We start from the raw sequence: 24,238 nt of genomic DNA on the forward strand, positions 1-24,238 counted from the left end.
AAGGCGAGCGGAGGCGGCTCCTCCCTCCTGCTCTGCCGCCGGGGCCGGGGCCGGGGCCGGGGCCGCGCTCCCCACCCCGGAGCAGCGGTACCGGCCGCTCCCGCCCCGCTCCTCCCCCCGGCGGGGACCGCGGGCAGCTGCTCCCGCAGCGAAGCCTCCTGCCCCCGGCGCGGGGCTTTGCAGACCCCCGCGCTGCTGCGCTGCAGCCGCTGCCCCGGCCCCCTGCGCACAGCCCTGCCCGCGGCTGCGGGGGCAGCGACGGGGCGGCCTCCTCACCGGGACGCGCTGCTTCTGAGCCACCCCGGCTCCCGCCGGGACCGAGCATCGGCCCGCCCTTCCCCGGCTGCTGGAGCTGTGCCCGGGGCAGCGCGGCGAGGGCTCGCACCCCGCCTCTCCCCTGCCCCCGTCCGAAGCCGCGGCCCGGGGCCGCTGGAAGCGCCGTCCGCTCACCGCCTCCCCGCAGAGCCGGGACGCCGCAGGCAGCGCTGGGTTTCCCTTCGTCAAGGGCAGTTTCGGACACGAGCGGACTGGCCTGCGACCACCTCACCTTTTTTTTTTCCCCCTTCCCTGGGACCTCTCGCGCTTTGCAAAGAGCCGCACGAACTACAGCGGTACAAAGCACCCAGAAACGCCTTGTTTGCGCGCACAGCCCGGTTCCTCCCTCGCCCCCAGCAAAGGTCTCCAGCAGTGCAAATGGACCATTACAGACAAAGGCAACGGCACCTTTCCTTGCGTTTTCAATGCAGGTTACTTTGAAAACTCCTACCGAAGAAAAACACTGTACAGCCAAACCGTTCTTTCGGTTTTCAGCGCATTTTCTCATTTTAATTTCAAGGAAGTAACCACACTCAAAACTTCCCTCCGCATCCTTTTGGTCTCATGCAAACCACGCAGAGGATGTGCACAAATGTACTTTCTAGACTGCAGTTTTTTTCCAGTCTGTCTCAATCGCTCCTTTGCTACCACGGAAAAAAGCCCTCAGTGCACTGAGGACGCGGTGGCCCTTCCACTGCAGTCAGAAGGGTCTTTTCCCCCTCACTCTCGGTATTTGCCAAACACTCTACAGGCTGGCCAACACAAGAACAAAAAAAGAAAAAAAACCTGAAATGGTGACTCTTCCTTTCTGTCCTTCAAAGAAAATCACCCAATTCCTGGTAGGACCCTGCTGTTAAGAGGGGGGGCAATCTGCATTTCGTTAGCTACAGGAAACAGAAAAACTTCCAGACCCTGAAATTAGACCCCAGAAGGACTTAGGAGCTGAAAGGGGGGACAGGACTCATCATTCACTGCAGCAGCCACTACATCTTAGAGCTACAGAAATTTTTATATGCAGAAAGGGAACTAGGACAAAAATGGCTTCATTTCATAGCCTCTTGACTCCGACAAATAGTTTCCCCATTACCATTTATTGGAAAAACTGAAGTGTGGCCAAGTGGGGTCTGGTTTTCTTTTGAAGTACTCTTTCTTGGTGCGTGTTTTAGGAGTGTTTCTCAGGAGCCAGCCACCGTGGCACGTGAGTTCAGCAGACTGCCCTTCGGTCTGGACGGGGGGATAAAAAAGGAATGGTTTATTCAGTGGCGTAGGCATTTTTGCCTAAAGAGCAAAAAGGCGAAATGAGAACAAACCGAAAATGTTTAAAATCACTGTAAGTCAAGAATTTAACACGAGTCCTTTGCATGCCCTCATCACTGCCATGATGGTTACTATTAATTAACCAAGAGTGTAATTACACCTACGTCTCCTTGAACTGATAAGGGGTGGCCTTTCCTGCAGCTAACTCTCTACAAGTCTGCAATTACTGCAGAGAAACAGCAGCATAAAGACAGCCGCTCCTGGAAAGCCATCGGGAATTATGGAGGCAGCAAGACGGGAAGGGGCAGTGCCTAGAACAGCACTGAAAGATGTATTTTATTAAAACAGTATATTTTATTAAAATAGTATTTATTTAAACTGTGTAGACCCACAGCAGACAAGCATGGTATGTCAGAGCTTGCAAACCTTGACTGTGCCAGCAGCCTATTTACAAAGGCTTTACCCCCCAACCTACCATCTGGAAATTAAACCAATACAGATAAATATGTGCAAAAGTGCTCAGCAGTTCAAAACCAGCCTCAAGAGTTCACTCAGGAGGCCAAAAAGGAAATGCTGGACATAGCATCTCCTCAGACGTGAGAGACTGTTCCCAGCTCCCGAAGAAAAATCTGACAAAAGGAAGCATAAACCAGTTATTTTCTCTCAAGTTGTCCTAGCAGGGCGTTTTTCAGCATATATATTCTTGTTTAGGAAGTATCTTTTTACTTTCCTATAGTACTACAACTAATCACAAGCTTTTTCACACTGTCCAGTGACAGGATCAATTTCCAATAACCAGAGAGTGCCCAGGAGGAAGGACGTGGAGGCTGTAACGCAAGGAAAATCAGCATATTTGAAAAACAATGATTTTCCTTCATGAAAAATAACCAAAAAATTCTCAGAGCCTTCGTTTCACTGATGAGTCAGATAATATTCATAGGTCAACACCTCCTCCTAGAAAGGTCTCACAACACTACGGATGCCAACTACCTCCCGAGCGGGTCTCGCTCCACGGCGAACCGAGGCATCGGGGCAGATCTGAAAGCTGCTTTCTAACAGAGATCAGTGTTTCAGCATGATTCACCAGCTGAGCCCAAGCCTGACCCCACGAGCAGGCGGAAGAGAGGAAGGAGAAACGAAGACTCCCTTTCATCACATGTCACATCAAAACCACTAATAATCACATTCAGTTCTGTTTTCTACTTCCTACCGCTGCAGTTGTAATCCAGGCTAATTACCATATTTTCCACCACGTACCAGGCAGCAATTCCTCAGAGTTCAAGAGTCCACGTGGAAACTGGTCACCGCATCCAAATCCAACACTCCCTCCTCCTCCTCCTCCGGCCGTGATTTACTCCGGAGTCTTCCTTTACGTCTATGCTGCAGCCGAACTGCTGCTTCAGCGTCCAGGTCAGTGGCACTTGGAAAGTCAACGCTCTGTGCACAAACACGCGCGTGGCCCCGTCACAGCGTACGTGATCCCAGCTACCGCTCTGATTCCGCCCATCAGAAAGACAAATTTTTCCCCTTCCTCTTCCTTTCGATTCAGTTCTCTCCTATTGAAGCAATGACAGAAGACCAGATCCCAGTCTCCTCCTCTCCCCTCCCGAAATACGACACTCAATGTGCTGCTACATGAGGGACAAACTACCGCTCCCCCCCAGACCCCACTGCTGATGGCAAGGCACAGAGGCGATTTGAACCCAGGAACGGGGAGGAACCGCGCGCAGGGGGGACGCGCAGCCCCCCCACCTCGCAGGACCCGCAGCGCTCGGGCCGGCAGACCACGGCAAAGCAGCACCGCTGGCTCCGCGTACGGCAGGGCGTGGGCACTCGCCGCACGGGAGCTAGAAGGCCTTTTCTCCAGGGAAAAAGCCATGAATGAATAGAACCTGCTCAAGATTTAAACAACTCATGTAAAGAAAGAAGAATAATTCAGCTGTGACAACATATCTAGGACAAATCAATTTATCTGGTTATTTTTAGAGCAGCAGATGCTGTGTGAATACAACCTTACTATTTCATAAAGGGGCAAAAATTCAGCAGAGTATCCAGTGGCCTCTTTTCCCTATTATTTCACCACGTCCACTGGAAGAAGTCCATTTTTGAAATATTATAGCATCAGCATTGCCTGATGCAGTTTTGAAGGCATCCAAGTAAGCGATCAAAGCAACTCAGTAAGTTACACTGCAGCCACTGTTTAATGACATTTGCAGAGTGCTCTGCAAAGCCCGATTCTGGAGAGGCCTGACGCTGCGATGGACAGGAATTTCTTTGGGGGATGCAATTCTAGCGTGTGGGGCTTGTGTGCAAGTCTTTCCTTTTTGCTTTGTCCAGAACAATACATGGAAAGTTTAGTTAATGTCAGAAAGGAAGTGGAGGGGTAGGAAATCCATGAAAACGCAGGCCGTGAATGGGATCTGTCCAAAGGGATGGGCCTGGCGCCAAGGAGCGCTCATTGTGTTCTGCAGCGGAGAAACAGCCCAGGGTTATCCTGCAAGATGGGAATCTTGCAAGAGAAACGTAAGGTGTTAGCCTGTCTGTGGGGAAGGAGATGAGATGGGGCAGCAGGGGCAGGAGGCTTACTGGCTAATACCAGGAGAAGGAAGGGTTCATTTCAAAGTCACTGGAAATTCCCTCTGTCCAGGTAATACACTGAATACTTTTGGCTGTTTTCATCTCAAAAAATCAAGGGCTTTAGGTGTTTTTTAATTCTCTGAGAGAGATATTAACAGCTCTACCTATCTAGACAGGTTAACAGCAGCGAATGCTGTAACAAGCATGTGCAGCTTCTTCAGCTCCAACAGACTAGCACCGTAATCATCAGTGATTTACATCATTTAGCAGTCAGCAGGATGATCTGGGAAGACCAAACACCCATTTGTTCCTGCAGAGAGATTACCTCTAAGAAAGCAGATGAAAACTCAGTTGTCTTTCATCATTACTGGTCTGATCACGTCATATCCAGCTATTTTAACGACAACGGGAAGCAACAGCAATTTTGTACAGCCAGAGTTCAGTAAAGGGGTCATGGCAGCACAGCTGCTGATCGCAGGTCCTGGATGTTCCCAGAGAAGGGACCTGGGAACCGGTTTTACTGTGTAGCCAGAAAGGGCTCAGGTAGTTTGCCAGGTATGATGGAGGGGAGCACTCCTGCAGGAGAGAATTAAGGACATGTGCCATAAAACGTTGGAAAAGCACGTTCCCAGCAGTTACCCAGTTACTGGGGATAAACACGGAACAGACTCAAGCCTGCCTCATGCAGCTGTCCCAGGAGCCGAGGTCCTCTTGGCACCCACTCTAAAGAGATTAAAAAATCCTCCGGGAAGGGAATGATGTCTCAAGACCACCAGTTTAATGTTTCCTTAGGTGACCCACATTTGTCAGAGCACCATCAAGGACGGTGAGCTAAGATGACAGCAAGCAACTGCATCAGCACATTTTCAGAACGTAAAAAGCCCAGCTGAGATGCATTAGCTGACTGCATGCTTGTGCCAAGTCCGGAGTAATTCCCAGGAGAACAGGGGAGCCTAAATCGCATTCCATTTTGCTTTTTGTTGCAAGGTACGACGCTGCTGTGTATTGCAGGGATGCTGAATAGCCCACTACGGCTCCAGTTAATACACAAAATCGTACACAACAAATACCGTGGTGTAAAACTGAACAGCCGCTCACGTACGTGAGGCTCCTGTTCCTCCTGCACTCAGACCTGAACAGAAAAGTGACGCTGTCCTCGACTGTGGTCCCCAAGCAGCCAACTCCCTGCCACCGCGCGGAGCCCGTCAGGCTGGAACGGGGAGATGGGGCAGGGAAGGTGTGGGCTGGGATCATCATGAAGTCCAAGGCAGTACTTAACTGAGTCTTTACCAGGACAGCCTTGGATTTCACAGGCAGTTTTAATCAAGGAAGGAAAAAAACAAATAAATAAAAAACCTATAAACATTCTTCCCCCCAAACTCTTAGTCATGGAGGTGATTTTTAAATCTTCCCTGCCCCTTCCCTTACACAGGGTCCTTCAACCCTTTTCAACAAGCTCTTCATATTCATGCTGTTAATCTCTGCTGTGAAAGGGCAAGAGAGACCACCCAGGATTACCTCTGCAGCTCCACGCACAAAGCACCTTTTGTTGCCAAGAGCTTTCCTGTGCTCCTGGGCTCTTGCACCAGCCAGGGCTCAGAGCTAAGCCTAACCCTTAAGTGGATGAAAAACAACAGGCAAGGTCATTGCCCTCTAGTTCAGAAAACTACCTTGGAGATCCCCAGGCACATCCCACGAGCTCCACGCAATAACGTTTCCCATTTCAAGTGAAGGAGACTCCAGTCAGCAGTACGGCGCGCTGCTTTGCCCTTCCCTTTTCTGCTGCTCACTGCTGATAATCATCTCAAGGGACCTGTTTTGGCCTCCGCACAGAGCAGGAGACAAGGTGCCTTCAGAGTGACCTAGGATTTCTCTATTTCCAGAGCTGCCAAAAGCAAACTCCCACAAGCTGAATGTGAGACCAGGCTGAGCTTACCTGCAGAGCTGCCTCTGAGCAAAGAGCTTCTACTAGACCAGCAATGAAATCACGAAATCCAGGACCTCTGCCCATCTTGCCCACTTGGCCAGAAGCTGGGAATGCATCTACTTGCGTCTCTACTGCACAGATCCAGCGTTCACCCCCACTGCAGCATACTGCCGGGGAGGAAAAGCAGAAGCACTAGCAAAGACCCCAGAACACTGCCTAACCCACAGTTTCTGCCTTTGCTCCCCTCCTTCCACGCACAGAGAATTTCAGCCTCAAGTTTCAGCAAGGCGATTGCAGCCAAACTACCTTATATCATGAAGAGGGCTATTTTTTCAAGCCTGGGGAGGGAGAAACCATGGTAAGAAACACAAAGCAACGCACATCTCTTGGCTGGTTCCTGACAACAGGGCTTCTTCAGGTTACAAACACACCGGGAGAAGAGGGCTCGTCCCTCGCCCGCTTCCTCCCAGGCAGGACCCACGAGCTCCCTGCTGTAGGGTGGCTCCTACCCCCAATCTCTTCCCTTTGCAGATGGATGATTAGGACAGAAGAAGCCTGCAGACACACACACAATAGCTGCAAATCACGAGGGAAGCTGCTAATGCAATTTTGTCCTGTCTGTTTGTTGTTGGTGAGAACTTTTTAACTGCAAAGCTGAGGGGGCTCCAAACTGGGAGGGATCATCCTTCATAAGACACAGTAATTTCAACACTTTGGAGCTCCTAATGAGCTTATCTGTGGAGCAAGAAGCTGCTCATAATAAAGAGAGGAGGAATTGAAAAGGAAATAGAAAGGAGCAGACGTGCTGCCAAGGCTGAGCTAGCCTGTTCAAACAGCTCACTGTATCAGTGCAGTTACTGCAATGCAAATATGAAGGGAAGGAGGACTTAACTCATCTCTGCAGGACTTCACACACACGGATTTCACTTCATTAGCAGATGAATATTGCAACTTCATTGCCAAACCACACTTCTAGCCAAGGTGGAGAACGGAGGGGAAGGGGCAAAGGAGGGGCTGGGCACAACTTGGAGTAAGTGGGAGGAGAGAGGGGGCCGGGGCAGGCTCCCTAGAGCAGTGGTCATTGGTGAGTCCAGCACGACACTACTTCAAAGCCAATTGCCTTTTCTGCTCCTTTGGGAAATAATAGTTTGGGGGAATTAAGAGCGGGGACAGAAGAAACCAGAGATTCAGCAAGACAATGGTCCCTTCTGTCCTTCACATAGCCCCTGCCCAAAACACAAGGAGTGCATTCCTGCTCAGAAAAACTTTGTCTCGGCTTACCTGCATCTTTTTTATCTTCTAGCAATGTGAAACACTGTAAAAAGAAAGAAAAAAGAACAGAAATCATTTTGTTATCTTTTTATTTTCACATACATGGACTCCTAGAACTTGTATTCCTCTCTCATTCAAGCCCAGTCCACACTCCAACCACTTCAGCAGCTGGGCCCACGTGCCAGGTCTGATGGGAACCTGGGAGCCGAGAGGGAGACAGGGGACACAAGGCCCTAGCGGGATCCCGGGGAAGCACTGCAGGGTCTCCTCACCTGGCTTCTGCCAGAGACGGCAGCAAACACGCACAAAATTGTTAGCGTAGCCAAGGCAAAGCAGCAGGTGAAGAAGGGGACAATCCCAGAGGACCACGTTCCACGCGGAGCACGACGATGGCCACGGGCAAAGCCACCGGCAAGAAAAATTCAGACGACAGACACAGAGCCTTGGAGGCAGAGACCACCTCCCCTCCCTGCTGCGAAGTCTTGAGAAAAGACTTGAGTAAAATCCTCCAACAGGAAGGCAGGCGGGCACGAACCGCCCGATCCGCAGCCAGGGATCAGAAATGAACGCAGGAAGGATGTGGTTCATTGCTCTGAGCTTTGAGACAGCCGCGATCTGCTCTGCGCCTCCCTGGCCACCGGGTGCCACTCGTGAGCCACCCCGCTCGCCGAGCAGGGGGAAACCTGCAGGCCACCTCCCTCTCCCTCCTCGCCCCTGGTTTTGGTGCCCAGAGCCCCGAGCGGGCGGTGCTGAAGGCCCGTTCCCTGCAGGCCAGCCCTGTCTGGCTGTCAGCAGCTCCGTCCCGCCGCCCCTTCTCTGGGCAGCCGAGGCTGGGGCTCCTCGCAGAAGTGCCACCAGCTGCTCACAGCTGCCTGCTCCGCCTGCAAGAGCGCGGGCTGCTCCAGCACCTCGCTGCAGAAGAAAGCCTGGGGGAAGAGCACTCACAGCGGGACAGGCGGTGAGCAGGGGCAGCACACCAGAGGAAGGGTCCCCAGCCTTCTCCTAGCCAGAACCCAGCACTGGCACCTTCGCTTTTTCATGCGCCCCTTGTTCTGCAGACGGCTGCCTCCTCCAGCGCCCGCAGCCACGCTCTGCCCTTCCCTGCCCTTCCCTGCGTGGCTGCCAGCTCCCACAGGACCCCCGGACACGCCGGCAAGGCCAGCGGAGCCGCAGCAAGGGAGGGCAGGGGCTCTGCTCCCCTCTCACCTCCTCTGCTGGGGCACCGCCAAGCTGCACCTCAAGCTCAGCATCGGCATATCAGGACACGACTGGAAGGCTTAGCCTCTGCGCACAGGAGGAAGCCAGAAGGAATAAAACATCCCTCAGGCCAAGATATCGGAGAGACCGTGCATGCCACGAAGCAGGGCTTGCGGGACATGCCAGGATCCCCACTGCAAGGGGTGCTATGCCAAGTTCCACATGCATCATAAGCACTTTAGGTGAAAAATATTTATCACGGTCCACGAAGCACAATTAGTTTTCCAAGACAAAGTTAGGAAGAAAGCCAGCCTCAACTACGATGGCTTGAGTGAGCATCTGTTTTAGGAATCAGCTGTTTTAGGTGTTTTCTCCAGAAAAAGAATGAAGTGGGAAGGGACCGTCATCCCAGAGGGGAGGAGTTGCAGCAATTCCTCTGAAAAAGTGCTCTGCTAATGGCATGAGAAACAGTGGGAGCAGAAGGAAGAGAGATCCCAGGATATCTGGACACTGCCTTGGAGTGAGCTACTGAAGGACCCCTTTTCCCTTGAAGTCACCACAAGGGAATTTCAGAGAGGTTTGCAGCCCCGCCACCCCCTAGCTCCCATGCCTCCAAGGCCCTGAGCGCGCTGGGGGAGTTCCTTCTTCTTTCTCCCACATCTAAGCTCACTACTTCTGCACCATTTCTCCACCTGCCCTCCTATTTCCACAATGAAGGAAAAAGGTACTGTAACCTGACGGCTGTCAAACAGTGTGGAAGAAAGTTTGCTTGGTCTCAGCCCATCTGCCTGTGATTATCTGTGCGCCGGACTGAGAAAAAACTGCTCATTCCCAGTAACCCCCTTCCCTCCTTCGGAGGCACAGCAGAAGCTCCACTTTGGCCCTAAGGGATAGTCCTTGAGGCTCAGGACTTGGCGTTAGCCCTTTCCTCATGAAGACTTATCATCTGCTGAGGACAAGCAGAGGCAGACAGCCTCCAGGACCGTCCAGCCAAACTCAGTGCTGAATAAAGCAGAAAATGACACCCTGACTCTTTCCAAAGCAACGTCACCAACACAAGGTAAGGCCTCTGCAGCGCAGCCCAACAGCTGGGAAAAGCAAGGAGAGGAAGGACGGACTTTGCCCCCTCCTCTTTTTCCACTGCTCTGTCCAGGACTGGCAGGGACTAGTCCTTGTCCCCCACGAGCCTCTGAACCACCCGACACCTTGCCTAGCCTTGAACCCAGTTCAGTGCATCTCTACACTCCAGCTTGAGCTGGCTTCAGAAGACGTTAGGAAAAGTCCTTGGTGCAAACAGACCCTCGCTGTCACAGAGGAAACGTTAGGGCTCTAGCTTTCCCCCAGCCACATCTCTTGTCACCTGTGCAGCTGCGCAGGGGAGAGTAAAGAAGATGCCCACGTTTTAATCTCATTAGCAGGCTCTGGGAGTGGGGAATACAATGGCATCTGCAGGCACGGAAAGCCAACGATAAAGAAAAGAAAGAAGAGAAGCTGAAAGCAGGCTGGCCTCCCTCGCTGGGCTCAGCTCCCGCACAGGCCCTGCTGGCACTTCATTTCCTTGGCCTCACCGCGAGCGAGTGCAGCGGCCCCGGGTGAGGAAGGGACCTGCACCCTGCCCTCACCCCTCCCGGGGTGCTGCGCCCGCGCTCCCGGCACCAGCACAGCACCTGCCCTTCTCTCGAGCCTGGATTTCTGCGGGAACACGGACAGCAGATCCCTGTCGGCACAGAAGAAATGCAGCGATTTGCGTGGAACTGCCGGCAGAGCCGTGCGAGCGGGGGGGTCCTGGCACTGCCCTGCCCCAGGTATCGCGGTGCACAGCAAAGCCCAGCCATCCTTCCTTCAGGACCTCTCCTAGGCTCAGAGGAGCCCCCTGCTCCCGCGCAGTAGGAGGGCCAGGCCCGGTCAGGCCAGATGTGCTCCCGGGGCCTCGGGGATCAGTTCAGGAATGCAGCGTTCTGGTGAGCCTGATTTTCCCACAAGTCAGCCGGGACCCTTCTTCCTGTCCGGGGCACTGGGGCTCGGGGACAGCACACAGGAAGATGCGCTTAACCGTGTCACTGCTGCTGCGTTCCCCGCGGGAGCTCCCGGCCTCGGACCGGCACCCAGCGGAGGCAGTCCGGGAGCCCGGGGTGATCGCTGGAATGCCACAGCGCGTGTGGCTGCAAAGGGTTACCGAGGTCCTCGGCCTTGTCTGGCGTTTCTCATTCTTTTTCCCACTGGAGGGAAACGCAAGGAAACTCTAATGGCTGTTGCTTGCTCACCTCTGTCCAGCCCAGAGCCTTCAGGAAAAGCCTCTGCAGAAGCCTGACCATTGCTGTAGCAGCACATTAGGAACTGGAGAGTGTCAGAGCTGAAAACGTTTGGACAGTTGGATTATCACTGGGATCTCTACAATATCTGTTATTGCAAAGCTCTGCAAACATCAGCCTTACCTCTTGCAAATTAGTTAGATACCCGTGGAGATGCAGCAAGGTCTGGTATGAGGTACTGCTAGTCTAATAAGCCATAGCAAGAAAGGGATAAGAAAACGCCCTTATCCTAAGGTAACTTCTGGAAGCTTCCTCTCCGCTTCCATCTGCATCCTGACCTTACTATCTTCTTTTTCCAGCAAAGTCTTCCACCCAGGCACAGCTTGACCTCATTTAATCTGGAGAGCTTTAATGCTGCCATCAGAACCCTGCACGTGCATTTCTACCCGTTCAAGAAATTCTTCTGCTCTTCATAGCGAGTAGCTGAGCAACACAAACACAGGGAGAGGGGGAAAAAAGAAAAAGAAAGAAAAGAAAAGGAAAAGAAAAAGAAAAAAGATGTCTTGGCCCCTATCCGAGACCGGTGCTTGTTGACAGAAGTAACGGGAGGCGTGATGTCCTCTCTCCCTTCTGCTTCCTGAAAGTACAGCTGTTCCCAGCACCGTCTACCACTTTCGGCCTTGGAAGCAGCTCTCACCTCTGGCTGACGCAGAGCCAGTGCAGGCTGCTCACCCGGTGCCATTTCCAGGAAAGCCTGGCTACTCCACTTAGGAGTTGGACAACACTTGTAGGCCCCAGCCTGTGACCTATCAAGTCTGATTTGTGGTTACTGTGGAAGTGATGGAAGTGGAAATATGGGGAACTGTAAGCTTTCGACAGAAGAGAAGACGACAGAAATGAAGAAGTCTCCACCAGAATATCTTCTGTTGCTGTAAGCAGAGCAACGGGAAGTTTAGAAACAGCAAAGAAACATATGCAAAGCACAAACAGTCCTGCAATTTGTGAATAAGGCACCTGTAACTCCTAGCAGGGAGCTCCTAATGTCCTCACTGGAGTTTTGCTACACCAGACTTGACAGAAGTCTTGCAGGCAGATCCAATAAGGAAGCGCAAAATGCAAAACCATCATTTTTGAGCTGAGGAGCTCAATGTGGTCCTCGTGTTTGGACATCAAGGAAACCCCATTCTAGATAGAATTCCCTCCCATCTCTTACTGCTGAACCTGCCATTCCAAAGGAATCATTACTTTGTTTACACCTATTTAAAGAGATTTTCTTTTCCCACAACATTTAAGCTGTGGGGTGTGAGTCTCAACATTATTCTCCAGGGCTCATTCTCCCTGGGCAAAGCCCATCCCTTTCGAACAAAAAAACCCAACTATCTCATTTCAAACCTCTTCTGGAGCCTCCCTCTGCACAGGTCCCACTGTGATGTTGCAAAGATGGCCAGCAACGAAGCTTTTCAGCGGCCAGATGAAGGTAGGGAAAAAATCTTGGAACAATAAGACAATTTTACTCCAGATCCTGTGAATGGCTTTTGCCCATATTTAGCCTGCAAAGCACTGTTTGCATGCTGCAAAAGCATTTTCAAAACAAGAGGCCGATACAAATATCTGCTTGATTAGTAAAACCAGGGGTTCACGTAGGGAAACATTCTCGACTGGGGGAGGTGCGAGGCAGGGAATGTATCCGGGGGTGAGGAGATGCTGAGGGTGCTGCCGAGCGCTGCCCGGGGAGCAGAGCCAGAAGAGCAGCCGCAGCAGGGGCAGGCAGCGAGCTGGCCATGGGCAGGGCTGGCCGGGCCACGCTCCTAGGAGCTTCACTGGCGCTTCTGAGACCCCCGCCCTGGCAACCCCCTTCAAGGTTAGATCCACCAGATCTAGACCATTATACCCTTCCTGCTCCCTCGCTGCAGCACTGCTTGGCTTAATGCTAACTTGGGGTGTCGATAGAAGCTGTAAGCTCGTATTTGTACGGGTGGATAGACATGCCGTGGATGCCAGGAAAGCTGTCTACACGCGTACTAGAGAAAGGTAATCAGAGATTCACCAAGCTACAAACAGGAGCGACGCAGGGTGAACCAGCCACCCGCCGAGTACCACTCGGGTAGCAAACGCTCAAAATCACAACTGCAGCAAAGGCTTAGCGTCATCGCGTGCTGCCAGTTCAGTGGGACCGTTCATCAGGTAAGGTTATAGGGTAAAGCCAGATGTCCCCAGATGGCCTTCCGTTCTGCTGAGGTCAGCAGGCGCTGGGGAGCCCAGCACAGTGCAGGATGGAGCCCTCCGATGCACCTCTGCTAACCAAGCCCTGCGAGAAAGGAGGAGGTGCCCCCACTCCGTACCTTAGCTTCTCCACGAGCAAGATGACAATAATAACACTTAGCTCACAGGGATGAGGAGAGTTAACGAGGCCTTGCAAAGCTCTCTGGAGACAGCAGGGACAAGACAGCTATTAATATTATTAATGAACTTCACAAATGTCATTTTTAGACTCAACTATTTTAAGCTCTGCATTGAAACCCTTAGGGAACAGCATACATTCCACATTCATTTCACCGCAGCAGATCCGCATGCTTGATACAATCTGGTGTGCAGTATTGATTGGAAAGGGATTTTAGCGTTTTTCCAACTTGAAGCTCTTGAAGCCCATGCTGACGATACCTCCGTTTATCGGTCACACCTACCACTACACCTTATCACAAGCTGCGATATGGTAAATCTAACACAACAAACAGGGTCAGTTTTAGAGAGACAGAGTTGCACATTATTAAAAAGGCAGATGAGGAATTAAACCCGAATGAAAAAATACCAGATGCCATAAGAACGACTGCTCCAGGAAATTAAAAACTCAGGGCTTCCGGTCTCAATTGTTCCATTGTCCTTCTATTTGCAGCCATTCTGTTATTCCAGATTGACACGAATGTAAGCAAAATCAGAATTGGCCCCAAGTGCTCTATCACAAACGACCTAACCCTCTAAACATACTTCAGTTCTGCAAACATGACCTTCTGAGAAAACAAAATTACAGAAAACTGCACCGTGCAAACAAACTGTGGCAGAATCCGGACTGCTGCACATGTTCTGCAGTGGGGTGGCCTGACCCACATACTGCCTTTTCACCTGTTCCAAGACAACATCTCAGGGTTTGCAGCATTAAGAGGTTCACAGATACCTGTGAACCACAGTTTTTGCACTGTTCAGGTTTACGTGCATGTTTGTATCTGCTCCGTTCACAAACTGTGTTCAGCCAACATCTTATAGAAGGTGTCAGCAACTGCAGCCAATGCAAGACAGAAGAGTGAGCAGGAAAGAGAAAAAGGGTTCTAACCGTGAACGGTCACATTAAGAAGAGGGAAGAGATTTATTCTACTTATCAAAAATAACTCGGAGGTAGTTTGCGGTTTATCAAAAAGCAAGGAGGAAACGCATGCCCAGGATAGAGGCAGAGATGGGACCATTCGTCGTAGCTCTGCCACTGATTAGAAATGGGCAATTTGCGTGGGGCCGGGAGGGGTGATGAACCCCAAGTTTTCCCTCTGCCATATCGTGCCCAGACCAGACCTATGACAAGTATGCAAGAACTATCTAATTCACTCCAGCAGCATACACACACACGCATACGCAGAGCTCATCAACAACTGCATTTCAGCTACCGGTTGTGTGTCCATATATGACCCCGCGTTTCTGGGCACACACGTCCATTTTGGGGCCGTGCCCGCAGAGGGGCCACACGCAGCCTTGACGCGTGCGTGTGCCTGCGAAACGCGTGTGTACCTGGCCACGTGCCAGCAGCTTTCCGCAGCAAGCAGCCGCCCTCCCTGTCCTCCGAAAGGAGCTGCTGGCTTCGGGACATTTGAATAACGTGACTAGTATATGGGGGTACACAGCGCGCACAGACATATGTATCTGCACGTGGGCCATCCAAAATCAACCTTTCCACATATATGTGCGGCACAGGCGTGACATCCCTCCGGATCAGGCACCGGACACAAACTCAAGCACCGCTTGAGACGCCTCCCCCAACCATCCCGCCTGGCTGCTTTTCTTGGAAATTAAAAGGGTGGCCGAAAGCCTGGACACAATTTAAATAGACAGTTTCTTACCTTGGCTCTTTTGAAGCAAGCCCAGAAAAAATCCAGTAGCGGCATGACGGACGGAGCGGCCGGGAGGACATGCGGACCAGCCTTCCTGCACGCCGGCTAGACAGCGGCGCTGGCCCCGGCCCCGGGGAGAGCCCACCCCACCAAGCCCACGAGCTGCTCCTTGCAGCACATCGCGGCTGGGCGAGACCGAGCGAGGACAGAGCTGCTGCGGCACAGAGGGAGGGAGGGAGGGAGGAGAGGAGGGCGCGCTGCCCGGGGAGGCGGGCCGGAGCATTCAAACCCTGCACCGTTATTCAGTTGGTTACGAACGGGCTTGGATTGCAGTCGGAATTCCCTGAAGACTGCGAGTTTTAAAAAGAGACAGGCTTTTCCTCCTGACTCTTTAATGCACCACGCAGCCTCGCCATCCCCGGGCAGCTGGGGAGAGCGGAGGGGAAGAAGGACCCACGCAGCAAAGGAACGGGAGTTTCACTGTCAAAGACACATGTAGGACACTGGAAATCCAAACCCCAGATGGTTTAGATTTTCGCTCCAACCCCTGCTCCAGCTCATCAGCACCAGTCACAGACGCACTCTCACAGAGCTCTCAGCACTTCTCTCTCCAAGGGATAAACAGTACCCGGAGCTGCTAACGTTTCCATCCCTGGATGCCCCCGCCGCAGCCCGCAAGCCCTTAGCGCTCAGGTGCAGCCACTTTCATTGCAGCCACAGCGCGAAACGAGTTCTGCAGGGCAGCTGGCAGCAGCTCTGCGAGCCCGCAATTGTGGCCATGGCTGGGAGAAAACCGTAGGGGGAAAAAAATCACAATCAAACGTGGCCCGGCCATTCATTTTGCCTCTATTCACAGCTCCTTATCTTCCTTCTGCAAACATTTGTGCAAGCTTAGCATTTGTTCACAAGAAAGACCATAATAAAAGGAAGTGCCACAAACTTTTGTGCAAGTAATAAGTACATAAGCCTTCAAGTTAGAAGTCTCTTGTAGACACATTAGAAAAGCACCAATTTGTGATTTAAGAGATCTATTCCAAAACAAGCTACAGCAAGCTGATCAGCAGTCACACCAGGGCTAAGCCACATTTCTGAGGACCAGTCAGTAAATAACCAGCCACTCCACAACGCACCTCCTGCTCACTCCTCATCCCCGGCTGCCGCGCGGCTCCCCGCACCAGCAAGCAACGAATCTGCAACTCGCCTCTAAAACCTCTGCCTTGCTACCTGTGACACCTGCAGCAAGGGCCCATGTGTCCTTTAACACCGAGTCCTCCCCAGCCTCACCGACACTCTCACTGCAAAGCGGAGACCGTGGTCACAGCACGTCAGAAAAGGGGGGACAGAACAGTGACAGCAGGGGACACGCAAGATCCTTACTGAGGCCCCTCTCCACCTTTTTTTTAATTAAAACAAGCACTGAACAAAGTACAAGCAAGTAAAGCGGTCAAAGTCATGGAAGGTGACAGAAGACCACAAAGCAGGAGCAGGGCTGGTGAAGCTGCACCTCCCTGCGAGAAGATGGCCCTGTCTCCAGCATGACAGCCACCTCCATACGTATCCCACGGACCCCTCCAGGACTGCCTGGTCTGCACAGCTACCGCTGAGGGATGGGAGCCCAGGGACTCGGGGGCACGCAGCGGGCGAGGGTCCCGCTGGACAGGACACCCTTCGGGCTGCCTCCCGCGGCATTCGCATTCCTCCCGCGGCAGGCACGCGGGCTATGTCATTCCCAGGCATCAGTTCCAGTTGCCTCCCTCCATCTCCCCCTTGCTCATTCCTCAGCTCGCATTTTGGCACCAGTCCCAGACTTGGCACTGACCACAGCTGCTTTATGGTCTTTCCTGGTTTACTGGGCCCAGCTCAGCCGGAGCTGGATAGATGCAAAGGCATGGCATAGCCTAAGCTTTGAGTGTTGTCCCCTTTCTTCTCCTTCAGACAATCAGGGCTGAGAAGACGGTTCATTGCTTGGGTACACCTCACCTGTGGTCATCTTTCTTGGCAACCATTTTACCTGTAAAAGGGTTTGCACACGAGTTACATCCACATACCACTGTCTGACAGTCACCAGTGCCCCAAAAGTTACCCCTCCCTGCCTCAAAGGCTACCCCTTTTCTTTCCTGCGGACTTGCAAATATTTCCCTGTGGCGGGTGAAGGCAGCTGGACAAAACGCCTATCTCCACACCACCCCCATCAGCTCACTCAGTACAGGTGCACTCGAGGGGTTTTTTAAACTCACAGGTGAATCCCATCACAGCAGAGCTGCTGCAAGGCATCACCACTGTTTGCTACGTGATCCCGCACAAGGCATTCGCCAGCCCTTCTTCCCTCCAGACCACCTCGAGTCACTTCTCAACATTTCTTGCAGTCGTTGCCTTGGCAGTAGGGGACCCAGCAGCGCAGAGCTCAGGCACAGGACCAGAGCCAGACGCAGAGCCCAGGCCTGGAACAGCAGGGCTTGGTGTGTGCAAAGTACGCGGACAGACCAGGAAGCGGGCGAGGGGATTTACGTGCATGACTGGCCGGGTGGGACCCAGACCCCCTGTCCTCCAGCACGGTCTCCGTACGGGAGGCACGTCCATTCGTCATTTCCTTTTTAACCAACGCCAGGGGTTAAGCTAATTTTCTAAAGGAAGGATTCCTTGCGAAGAGCAGAGACGATTCTGGGCCGGCTTCCATTCTCGTTTCCTCTCGGCCTTGTCACTTTTTCCATTCGGGGCTATCTGGTTAGCGGCTGCGCTGTGCTTCAGGAGGCAAAGTGCTAGCGAGGCAGGTAGCCACACTTTCCAGACAGCACATGCAACCCATCAGGTGGCAACAGGCATTCACAAATTGTGAAAGACTGATGGAGATATCTCTGTTCCTCCCAGAAAAGCCAGAAAAATCCTTGCTGAAAGGGTGAGAGCCACAAAACTTTAAGCACAACTATGCTGGCCCACTAGAAATGCACTGGAAGAGAAGTGACACAAACAAGCACCTAGTTTCATAGATTGCTCTCATAGGAATAAGTCCTATTCCCACTTCCTAATAAATAAATTAAATTATCAGTGCAAATAGAAGCAAGCTGTCTCCTTCCCAGGGCCTGGGAGACAAACCACAGAGACTTCTGCATATTTTTGCATCTTCTTCCTATCTAGTAATCCAAAAAGCATTCAGGTAGTTTTAAATCTAGGATCCATCTTCTGCATGCCAGGATATTATCCTCAGCAAGATTAGGTCTTGAGCACTGGATCCACTGCAGAGTGGCTGAAACATGTACACACAGTTTTCCAAAGTCGACATTTCCCGCAAAGTGATACCAAGACACCGGCTCCCTTGTTGCACATCTCTTCCCAACATTTCCAACATACCTGCTCTTTAGGTATCTACCCTACTGAAAAGACAAAAGCAATTTCTGTTAATTCTATATATATTCTGTACACACACCACTGTCACCTCCAGATTTACATAAGAGTCCATTTTAAGTGGGAGCTTCTAAAGGAAACGACATGCTATACAAGCTGAAGAGGGTTCACACGGCCAAATACCAGCTGTGCCCCATCTGCTGCCCACGCTGTCCAAGCTCAGTTTGGGCCACCGAGACACTCACCAACTGAACCTAACACTGCAAACTGACATCTTGCTTTCTCCTTTATCTACAGGACACAGCTGGTATTTCGGTCATCATCCAGAGGATCCGACGTCACCTTTGAACACGCCTGCGGCCAGTGAGCTATTTCTATCCCATTGATGAGCTATTAACATCACTGCTGCTGCTCAATAGCGCTCAGGCACCGTATTAATAACGATTACAGGCTGGCAGCCTTCCAGGTAATGTCCCTCTCTGGCAAGACAAGCAGTTGTCACTGCTGGTACTGCTCCCACGGGTCAGCCCCACTTCTGCTGGTAAACACGGGGTGTCTGAAGAGGTGTGAGCATTAGGCACGCTGTTCCTCAGAAGCAAACAGTTCCAGCAAATCATTAACATGCAGTGATTTTCCACTTTCTGCTGTGAACAGGCATTTCCCAGAGGTCAGGAAGAGAGCAGCTACTTGCAGAGCAAGCATTTGCCATATTAGCATAGCAGGAACACTAACCCTTTTATTTTAATAATGCCGAATTGATAGGCGGGTGCTGAAAGACTCCAGCGCTGGAAGCACAGAACATGAGGGTGTGACACGGGATGGCGAGAGAAGAAGGGGGTGGAGAAGTGTAAGACTCGCTGCCCACATGAAGCGTCACCCCATTGGGGTTGGTAGAGAACAGGCCTTTCCAACAACAGCGCTTAACTCTTGCTGTGCTGGGTGACCTGTCCCTCTGCCAGGGCAGAAGACGGGAGATGCTTTGCAGACCCTGCTCTCTGCAGCAGGAACACCAGGTGTGTGGGACACCTCGCTCCTTGCTAGTCCGGTGGCGAAGCCGATTTGGTTCGAGCCGCAGTGCCATTCCCAGCACCGACGTCAGTGCTGACCAGGTGATGCCGGGTCCCTGTCCAGGAAGGCCAGAGTTCTCCACTTAAACTCCACAACAGCAGTGCTGGTTTTCACTCAGATACACATACCCAGACAGAGATGTCTCTGGGGTCCATCGGCAGTTTGAACTGGTTTCTTATGACCTTGGCCTCTTCTCCGAGCCTGCAGACAAGGCAGTCAGCAGTGGTTTCTGCGATGAAGGCACTGGGAACACGACTGAGCTGCTCTTACTTTAAAACAGCAAAAGGCTTCTCAACGTTAAGGGGAGGGAGATAGCCCACCACTTCACACAACTCCCAGCTGGTCTCCCAGCCACACAAGCCGTCCAAGGAAAGGAACCGGCAGAGGAGGGGACTGGCACATCTTACAACCGGCCTTTCCAGGAGGGATCGTGCCGTGGCTCCTCCACGCCCAGAGGTGCTGCCGCAGGAGGTGGTGAGGCGCCGGGCAGCAAGCGGGGCAGGAGGTGCACCACCAGCACTGGCTCGCAGGGCAGAGCAGCTCTGTGCCAGCCTGCGAAGGTGAGCAGACAGAACGAGGCAGCAGCGGCTGGCAAGGACTGCTTGGTGCCGATGGCAGGAAACCACAAAGGCTGCTTACAAGGGACCGACGAGCCATGCTGGCACCTGGATCTCCACAGACTCCTGTCTAATTCTGAGTCCAAGCAAAAGAAAACCTCCAAACACTAAGCTTTGCACTCTAGTATCGAAGAAGCACAAGACACCACAAAAAGCCTGCTAAGATATGTGAAAGCTGAACAAAACCAAAAAAACACTCTCTTGTCCCCTGCCATCTCACAGCTCGGCACGCTCCATCTGGGCTTGCTGCAAGCGTTCCCGAACTCGGTGCTCCCTTCGCAGCCTGAGGATCCAGCCACCAGCCAGGCTCCTCGGCGAAGCGGCTGTCCCCACGGAGGGGAGGCAGGAGCAAGTGCCACGCTGCTCCATGAAGTGCCGGGCGCTGACTCACAGCCACCTACTGCCGATTTTCCAAATGACTTCTTGGAAGCAAACAGCCTCCCCGAGAGGCAGATCGTCTTGCCCAGTCCCCCAGCCCTGTCTGGCGAGCAGACCTGACTGCGCTCCCCATTCCCATACCTCGGGCTGTCCCGGGCTTTCCGCGACAGAGGTAGGGAGCTCTCCGACTTGTGAGCATTTTTGCAGATGATTCTTGGTCAAGAAAAGTTGAGCAGAGCATCAGAGAAACCTCAGCTCCTTTGGGACCCAGTGCCAGAGAGGAAGTGAACCACAGAGCGCATGCTTAGCATCTTCAACATTTATCTTAGTTCCTCCCTCTCCTGGTGACCCACAGGACCAAGTTTCATAACCACTCATCATGAAGGACTTGCTAGAAAGCCTGAATTGCTCCGGATGCTAGCGAGCCTTCCAGCAGGAATAAATCCAGGTGCAGGGCAACCACTCGAACAAGTAGCTCGATTCTGCACTTAACAGCTGCCCTTACGCACAGCGAGAGGCCAAGCAAGATGTCAGAGGAAACAGATGAGAGGAAAACAGCGGAGGAAAATTAAGTGCACAGCTCCACAAGGGTTTTTCCCTCAACTCCACTATGTACCACAGTCTTTCTGGATATTATTTTTATTAGTACGTACCATGGTAGGCAGGAAGTGAAGCAGATGAAACACACACCCAGCTCTTTCTGGCAGAGATTTCCAAAGCTGCTGACAAGATACAGCCCAAACGCTCCGGTTTCCTCAAGCCCCGTTCTAGCTGCTCGGGCACTTCACCAAGGTGTCTGGCCAGTTCAGCACGGCGGGCGCGAGGAGCACAGCTGCCTGGTACGCAGCACCGCCTCCAAATGCACAGTCTGCCCTCACCCACTGAGGGGGTTCACCCTTCCTCACATTCTCTTTTTTGTTTGGAAATGGGCACAAACCTCTTCTCCACAGAGGCCTCCTCACCTTCATGGATATGCACAGACATTTAGCATAGAATAAGAGGAGTTTAAGATCACGAATTTTAGATTCAGCCTTTACTAGGCTGATCTACCAAAACCATGCCTAACAAGCACTTTGCCCATCAGGTTTTCCACTTGGCTCTCTATTCCTCTTCTCTCAAAGCTGCTCATCAAAAATAATCCCAACATGCATGCTTGTCTCCAACACTGCATTTCAGGAACACAGATAAACCTCTTTTTTTTTGATCAGATGACAGTCTAAACTGTTTGGTTTTGATTACGAGAACAAACAATGACAATGAAAGTGTTATTTCTTGTCTATTTTTGCCATTTCTACCACTGTCGCTGGTTCCTTAACCCAAGCAAACTGTGCCTCCGTAGCTTTCTTCTTCTAGGACAATCATTCTTCTTGAGGAGCAGTTAAACCGCTGCTCACCAGTAAGCACCTCCCTGAAAGAGAACGTGCAGCATCAAAAGAGAAACTATAAAACGACGATAGTAAAGAAACAGCTTGGCAAATCCAGGTTCCATTATAAAAGATTATGATCCAACATAATCAAGCTTGACATACATACGTGTACAAACAAAAAGGCCATTTATTCATAAATGAGTTATTTCCAGCAGGGCAGTTACTGCTCCTCCTTTGAAGAATGATGGGCAAGCTATTAATATACCAAATGGGCTTGTGCCATGACCAAAACAAGGGAAAATATCCTGGCCTTTGTCCATAGGGCACATTGAATCCACCCGGCAAGCGACCCAGGCCTTTCTTCTGCAACTGCTGCACAAAACGGGCTTTTGTGCCAGACGACTGCAAGTGGAAACGGGGGAAGGAGCCTGGGCGTCGAAGGCGGCACGCTTCAGAGCCGGAGGAGCGGAGGGAGACGGGGCCCGGAGCAGAGGCCCTGCCGGGAACAAAACCACTGGGCTGAGCTTCCCTGGCACCCTTCCGCTCTCCCAAGAGCTGCCACCCCTGCAGCCTTTTGGGTGCTTTTCCCCCAAAGAAGCAAACCGGCCTCAGTGCCCCCCTGCTGCCGCCTGCCAGCCCGGTGCGTTGGACAGGGCCGGCGACTCGCGCTGCCCGCGGGCAGGTGGGGACGCGCTGGGCCCGGCGCTGCCGGCGCGGGAGGGTGCTCCGGGGGCTCGCGCCGCCCCGGCGGGAAGCCACGTGCCGCCCCGGCGAGCGGACACCGACCGCTCCAAGGAAGAGCGTCCCTTACCCACAATTACACAATTGCTTAATCGCCACGTGTCCGCCCCCGTGGCAAAAAGAAACACTCCTTTCACTAGGGCAATTTCACTTCGGCTTAACCCTTTGGAGGCAGAAGATGTAAAACCCCAAGTCCCAAGGCAACAGAGAAAATAGCTCCCGAAGGATTGTCCTCAATTAAATAAGCCTATTTTTAAAGGCTGAGGCAGATGAGCAAGACACAGGACATTACACTCTCACAATACTTATCTATAGCATTAACATTCCTCCGATATCTCCAGTTTTAAATGCTGATAACAACTTTTTTCTCAACTCTAAAATGCTGAATGCGAGATCAATGCTGAACTTCCTTGGAAAAGTCTATGCAGAGTCTACGGCCTCTTTTTGAATTCAAGACTGCAAAAAGACATCCCACACTGAACAGTCCCCACAAAGGCCCTGGTAAAGACTAAATCTGTATTTTTCTCCTCAAAAAGATTATAAATAAATACATTGGTATTTACAAACAAAACACTGCTTTATTTAGTATACACGCAAAAGCCAAAAACTTTGCAGATGACTAGTCCTCACTGAGGCCCTCAAAAATCCCCAATTTTGCTAAATTGAGACGACATCACTGAAAGCTTTAGTCAGTGATATTTCTGTGGGATTTAGGATGCACAAGTTGGGGTGAGCTCTCGCCCCATTTCGCTGAGATGTCTATGGAAATATTAGTCTGTACTCAGAAACTTGAGGACTCTAACAGCTTGAGTTTTGAATCAGTAAATTCTATTAAAATAAAAATTTTAGCCTTGTTAACGAGATCGTCCTGGCTTTCCCCCAGAAGGACCAGCCTTTCAGGTGCCTGTTTGCTGCAGCCCTTCTCCCTTGCCTTGGCTCTCCCCATTTCTGCGTCCACTGTACAGCAGAGAAGCAGAGTGACACCAGTGGCAAAAATAACATCCCTGGGCCGTCGGGTGAAGCAAAAAATAAACCGAATACAGTACATGCCGCCGGCCCTGCTCCCGTGGCAGGGTCAGAGGAAGGTCCAGGCTTTTTCTACCCCAGGGGTTTCGGTGCATCCGTCCGGGCGCAGGTCGGCCCGGGAAGCGGGAGCGCCTGCCACCATCGCCCAGGGAGCGGCCGCGACGACGCGGGCTGGGGGCCGCCGGCCAAGCGCGGTGCCTGGGGCACAGTTTCCAGAATGGTGCAATATCAGAAGCTTAAGATTCAGGACTGTCCTGGATAGATACAAATATAATGACCACATGTTCAATTTTTAAAGAGGAGAAGCTGAGCTCCCCCTCTTCCCTCATCCCACTGTGATGTCCTCAGAAGCATCTGCAGGAAAGCAAAGAGTCGCAGGCTTTAAGGGTTTGTTTTTCTTTTTAAAGTAATTTCAATGCATTTGCTCCAAAACCACTACTGTACTGAGCAGAATTAGATTTGTTCAGGAGCTAGGAGCTCAATGAAACAAGCATTTGAGGCAAAAAAACCTGTATTTGCAGGTTGAGAGCAAAGTCAGACAAATAAACTCACCGTCAGAACTGTTCCTTTGCTCTGAGTGAACGGGAGCAGCACTTACCCGGCATTCTGCCATAAACTTATTAGAAAGCACTGAATTACTGGGAGAAACGCCTCCTGAGAAGCATGCACGCGGTGCTGCCGCGGCAGACGCTGGCAGCTGCGACGCCAGCGCACACGGTAAGGAGGGCACCGCGTCTCTTACAGCCCTGAGAAGCGTGGCAGAAACATGGATATCTTACACGGTATTTAGTGGCAAAGGCTTTGCCAG

The 24,238-nt window shown here is 51.9% G+C and overlaps 1 protein-coding gene across 6 annotated transcripts in view; it reads right to left on the reverse strand.

Annotated features, from left to right (window-relative positions):
* The window catches only part of STARD8 (StAR related lipid transfer domain containing 8), a 106,396-nt gene that overhangs the window by 72,236 nt on the left and 9,922 nt on the right, over positions 1–24,238 (reverse strand). For 3 of the 6 annotated variants that reach the window (XM_064518479.1, XM_064518480.1, XM_064518481.1), the window contains one exon: positions 7,358–7,391. In XM_064518479.1, the coding sequence (XP_064374549.1) occupies positions 7,358–7,391 (34 nt within the window). Of the gene's footprint in view, positions 1–276; positions 341–7,357; positions 7,392–14,900; positions 15,115–24,238 lie in introns of those variants that run through there. The other 3 variants (XM_026095977.2, XM_026095984.2, XM_064518483.1) reach the window with 3 other exon arrangements.

This window comes from Dromaius novaehollandiae, chromosome 11, assembly GCF_036370855.1.
Source record: "Dromaius novaehollandiae isolate bDroNov1 chromosome 11, bDroNov1.hap1, whole genome shotgun sequence".
NCBI classification, from domain to species: domain Eukaryota; kingdom Metazoa; phylum Chordata; class Aves; order Casuariiformes; family Dromaiidae; genus Dromaius; species Dromaius novaehollandiae.